The sequence below is a fragment of the Amborella trichopoda genome, chromosome 9 (genome assembly GCF_054954075.1).
Source record: "Amborella trichopoda isolate Santa Cruz 75 chromosome 9, AtrichopodaSantaCruz75HAP2 v2.0, whole genome shotgun sequence".
In the NCBI taxonomy this organism is placed as follows: Eukaryota; Viridiplantae; Streptophyta; class Magnoliopsida; order Amborellales; family Amborellaceae; genus Amborella; species Amborella trichopoda.
This window is the reverse complement of record NC_142344.1, coordinates 18,209,530-18,214,132: the sequence shown is the minus strand read 5'-3', so window position 1 is coordinate 18,214,132 and position 4,603 is coordinate 18,209,530. Positions and strand designations below refer to the sequence as shown.

The following is a 4,603-nucleotide window of genomic DNA, read 5'->3' as shown; positions in this document are numbered from 1 at the left end:
AAAATAGTACCATATTTCCTCTGCAATCAATGAAATGGCGGAAAACCTAAATACAATCATGTGCTCTTTACAAAACCATGAATTTTTAATCTAAATTTGACGTTTGAGTTCAATTATAATGGCTATAAAGTTAGATCCAAAGCCTGAAAGATTCGATTTGTTTCAATAATTGATTAAAAAAATCCAAAATGTAATGATTTTTCATGCTTTACATTAGTCATCAAGTCTTGAACAGTGACTCGGGCGGGTTCACTATTGAAAATCACCCATTCTTCTCTATAACTAAGTGATATTACACGTTTTACTGAAATCGAAACAGGATGACTGATCCCAACGTCGAATCACCTAAATCCGTTCCAAGAAGCGATTTTTATATTAGTGCCGTTATTTGTAAAACGCGACGAGCGCCGGTCCATCCCGCCTATTCCTTTTCGTAACCTATTGCTGCCAGCTATACACAACTTAAAATGCCATACGCCATTTATCATGTATACGTCAGACTACTGACGTATGGCCTGCTCGCAAAGAAACTCTATAAATAGCGGGCGAACTCTTATAATAAAGAAGCGCTTACGCTTTGACTTTACCACCACCAGCTAGCAAGACGCGGGCAACCATGGCAGCGAGGTTATTATCTCATATAATCAATCACAACTCCTCTGTTCCTCACCATTACATCAGACCCATTTCTGATCGTCCCAACCTCGCCCAACTCCATTACACTGACTCCGCCATCTCTTCTATCGATCTCCAAAGCCTTCAAGGACCTCATAGGACCCTCATCCTTCATAAGATCGCCCAAGTTTGCCAAAAGGATGGCTTCTTTAGGGTATAATCTCCCTCATTTTATCATCATGCCATTTGCCTCCTTTGTTTCTTTTCTTTTGTTTTAATCTCGCTCTGAGACCATCCCGAAATTTGCAGGTGGTGAATCATGGGATACCGGAGGGTGTCATTGAGAACATGATGCAGGTCTCACGTGATTTCTTCGGACTTCCAGAGTCCGAGAAGATGAAGAGCTTCTCAGATGACCCCTCCAAAACAATGAGACTCTCCACCAGCTTCAACATGAAGAGAGAGAGTGTTCACAATTGGCGTGACTACCTAAGGCTCCATTGCTATCCTTTGCAGGACTTCATTGACGAGTGGCCCTCAAACCCTACTTCTTTTAGGTCCAACTCCGCTGGCTCAAAATCAGTCTTTTGAGTCAAAAAGCTAATAAACTTTAAGGAAAATTATGCATACGTCCAAATGAGCTTTGGATACATTCTACCTCCAATATTTTTAGTATCACACCGATAATTCAGCTACTATTTTTTCTTGTTTTTACTATAGTTACTGGGAGCGCCCAACTAAGGTGGCGCTCTCTCTCCGGAGCCTAGCTCCTGCGCTCCGTAGCCGGGATCTCAACCGGAACTCGTTGTCTACTTTTTAGGAGCTTGCTCCTATTTTTAAGATTCTTGATCCCGTTCACAATAGAGCTCGCTCTCAATACTGCACGGAACACGTTATTTAAATTTTAGGATCTCGTTCCTAAATATCTTAGATCCTTGCTCCCAGAATTTTAGTAGCGTGATCCCTGTATTTTTGGAACTCCATCCTTATTTTTTCGATACATCCTAAATGAAACTTCTTAAATAAAATTAATTTTTAAAATAAAATAATTATATTTTAAGCCAAAATTTCATAAAAGTGGAGTTTTGCGATGGGAGCGTGGACTAATCATGCACAGAACGCGATCCTTCCTTGAATGGAGCTCGATCCTTTCCAAATAGGAACGTGGTCATTCTTAGATGGGGGCGCGATCTTGTTGTCGATGGGAGCACAATCCTAATGAATATGGGAACACGATCCCATTTGACATGGAAAGTGTTCTTGTTAAATAGGGATCTCGATCCCGATGTATTGGAAACATGCTTCTTGTTCATATGGGATCTTGATACGCTACTTTTACCCTTACCGGACCTCTCTTCCGCTCTCGGAACCGGAGCCGTTCCCGCTCTCGCTCTCGGTAACTATGGTGTTTACTCTTAGTTAAAAAATAAATCTTCTAAAGACTAAACTATCCTTCTCCTTTCTCTCTTTACCATCCCTCTTTCTCTTTCTCTCTTTCTCTACCAATATTAGAGAGAGGGGCGGGGATAGAGATATAGAGGGTGGGTAGAGAGAGACTGATATTGGGTAGATAGAGAAAAAGAAAGAGAGAGAGAGAGCAGGTAGAGAGATTGATATTAAACAAAGAGAGAGAGGGTAGGTAGAGAGAGATACTGATATTGGGCAGAGAGAGAGCAAGTAGAGAGATAGAGAGCAGGTAGAGAGAGGGGAGCGGGTAAACAGAGGGCGGGTAGGGAGAGTAGATGGGTAGAGAGAGATAATAGTTGGGCATTAATTTCATTAAAGGATAAAGTTTCTATAAAGCTTAGGCTTTATGAAACAAAATAGAGCCTTACTTTAAGTTCTAGTCCGAAAGGCAATTTGGCAACAGATATCTCCATGATGGATCTAAATTCAATTTCCAATACAGATATAAAATTTGAAGCTCAAAAACATGCTACAGATCTTGCAGATCTTTGTGTACTTACTTTTAGGGTGAAATAGCTAGATAATTTATTACAACATGCACTATTTTTAATGCTTGAAATCGTAATTTCTTGTTCACAACCACAATACTCAAGCCAAGATAATCATTGTAAAAGTTCTCCGATACTTGAATTGCAATTTTTGATGAGCTATGAGATGAGGCTTTACTGATTTTGATAAGCTACAGCCCTATCAAACCATTTTCCATCATTAAAAAGTCTCAATAAAATCTCTTGTTTTTTGAGCTTACAACTAGTTCACATTCTTAAATATAAAATTAAGTCGTTTTGCAGGGGATGTGTTGGTGAGTACTGCACAATGGTAAGAGACTTGGCTTTGAGGCTCTTGGAAGCCATTTCTGAGAGCTTGGGCTTGGAAGGGGATTACATAGAGAAGGCATTAGGGAAACAAGGGCAACATATGGCCATCAATTATTATCCTCCATGTCCTGAACCAGAGCTCACCTATGGATTGCCAGACCACACTGATCCAAACGCTTTAACCATTCTCCTTCAAGATGAAGTTCCTGGGCTTCAGGTGCTCAATAATGGCAAGTGGGTGGCCATCAAACCCATACCTAATTCTTTTGTTGTGAACGTCGGTGACCAGATTCGGGTGAGCGTTTATCTTTTCCATCAAAGAACTTTGTGAACAATTTTGAAAATTATATATAACCATGGGATATGAAATTTCAATTTTTTATCATAAAGTTCGAGAAATTTTTTTTTGAGCCTTGAACTTTATCAATAAAATAAATATAGCCACTTAATTTTACATTCAATAGTCAATATTAATTGCGACTACCTTCTTGTTGCCCTATCAAAACAATTTTTTTTTTTTTATAACTCAATGAACTCGAACATTGACTGAAATGTATTGATTTAAATTACAAAAAGAACATTTTGCATAACCGTAATGGCCAATGTCATGTCACTTTGAAGTTTTCTGACCCCAAAAGTGCAAATTTTTTCATTAGTAGTGAGATGTGGCTTAATTATTTTAATAGGGTGGAAGCTCTTTTAAAACATTTCTATTTATTTTTTAACTGAACGAATGCCGTGCATTGACTGAGAATGTGTGATTTAAATTATGGAAAGAACTTTTTGCCTGATTAAGATATAAAAATATTGTGAAGAACACAAACTGAATGCAGGTGATAAGCAATGGAAGGTACAAGAGTGCAAGGCACAGAGCAGTGGTGAACAGTGAGAAAGTGAGGATTTCAATCCCAACCTTCTATTGTCCATCTCATGATGCCGTCATAAGCCCAGCTGAGAAGCTCCTAGATAAGGACCACCCACCAATTTACCGAAGCTACCCTTACAGCGAGTACTATCACAAGTTCTGGGAAACAGGATTAGAGGTAGAAAATTGCCTTGACTGCTTCGCAGTGAGTAACTGACTACTATTGAGAACTGGCACTGTCAAGTCCCTTTGATAAACAAATAAACCATGGAAACTGCATTAAAAAATAAACAAAAAGGGATGGAAATTCTGCAGTGAAATTATGACATTATAATGCAGATCAAGATCAGATGAATTCAATATTTTCTATTCTTATCAAATGTTTGAGGACTTAATTATTTTTTATTAATTTTTTTATGGTTGTGTTTTTTAACTTTATTTTAGGAGAGTTAATTTTTAGAAATAAGATTAGTATGGGTTTTTGTTTAGTTTGATAAAGTCTTGTTTTCTAGGAAGTACGGTTTTTTAAGAATGTTAAAGTTCATATTTTGGGATAAATTTGTTGAGTACTTTAAGTTTTAGGAACAGAGAGTAATAAAAGGATGAGGCGTGCATGTATTGTTGGCTGGTGATTTGAATAAAGAGAAAATACTTGATGTAGAGAGAGAGAGAAAAAAGCTGGGTCTCTTATTTAGTTTTGATGTTGTGTGAAGAGATTTTGACTCCTGCATTTGTAATTTCTCTTGCCGATTTTTTTTTTATTTTTTTTATTTTTATTTCTCTCTTTAAAATCTGGTTGTTAGCGATCAATAAATTTTAACTAGGTCACATTAGGGGT

At 37.7% G+C, this 4,603-nt stretch overlaps 1 protein-coding gene across 1 annotated transcript; it reads left to right on the top strand.

Moving 5' to 3' along the window:
* Positions 1–605: 605 nt before the first annotated feature.
* LOC18424566 (protein DMR6-LIKE OXYGENASE 2) lies at positions 606–4,114 on the top strand. The gene is made up of 4 exons (XM_011630813.3): positions 606–829; positions 925–1,172; positions 2,874–3,195; positions 3,734–4,114. Exons 1-4 carry the CDS (start codon positions 617–619, stop codon positions 3,980–3,982), a joined length of 1,032 nt encoding a protein of 343 aa, XP_011629115.3. The 5' UTR covers positions 606–616; the 3' UTR covers positions 3,983–4,114.
* Positions 4,115–4,603: the final 489 nt, after the last annotated feature.

What these genes read in the sequence shown, in the direction of transcription:
- LOC18424566 (XM_011630813.3), top strand. Translation starts at nt 617, where the DNA reads ATGGCAGCGAGGTTATTATCTCATATAATCAATCACAACTCCTCTGTT. An exon ending in AAAAGGATGGCTTCTTTAGG is followed by an intron (nt 830 to 924) that starts GTATAATCTCCC and finishes CGAAATTTGCAG; the next exon opens with GTGGTGAATCATGGGATACC. An exon ending in TCAAACCCTACTTCTTTTAG is followed by an intron (nt 1,173 to 2,873) that starts GTCCAACTCCGC and finishes GTCGTTTTGCAG; the next exon opens with GGGATGTGTTGGTGAGTACT.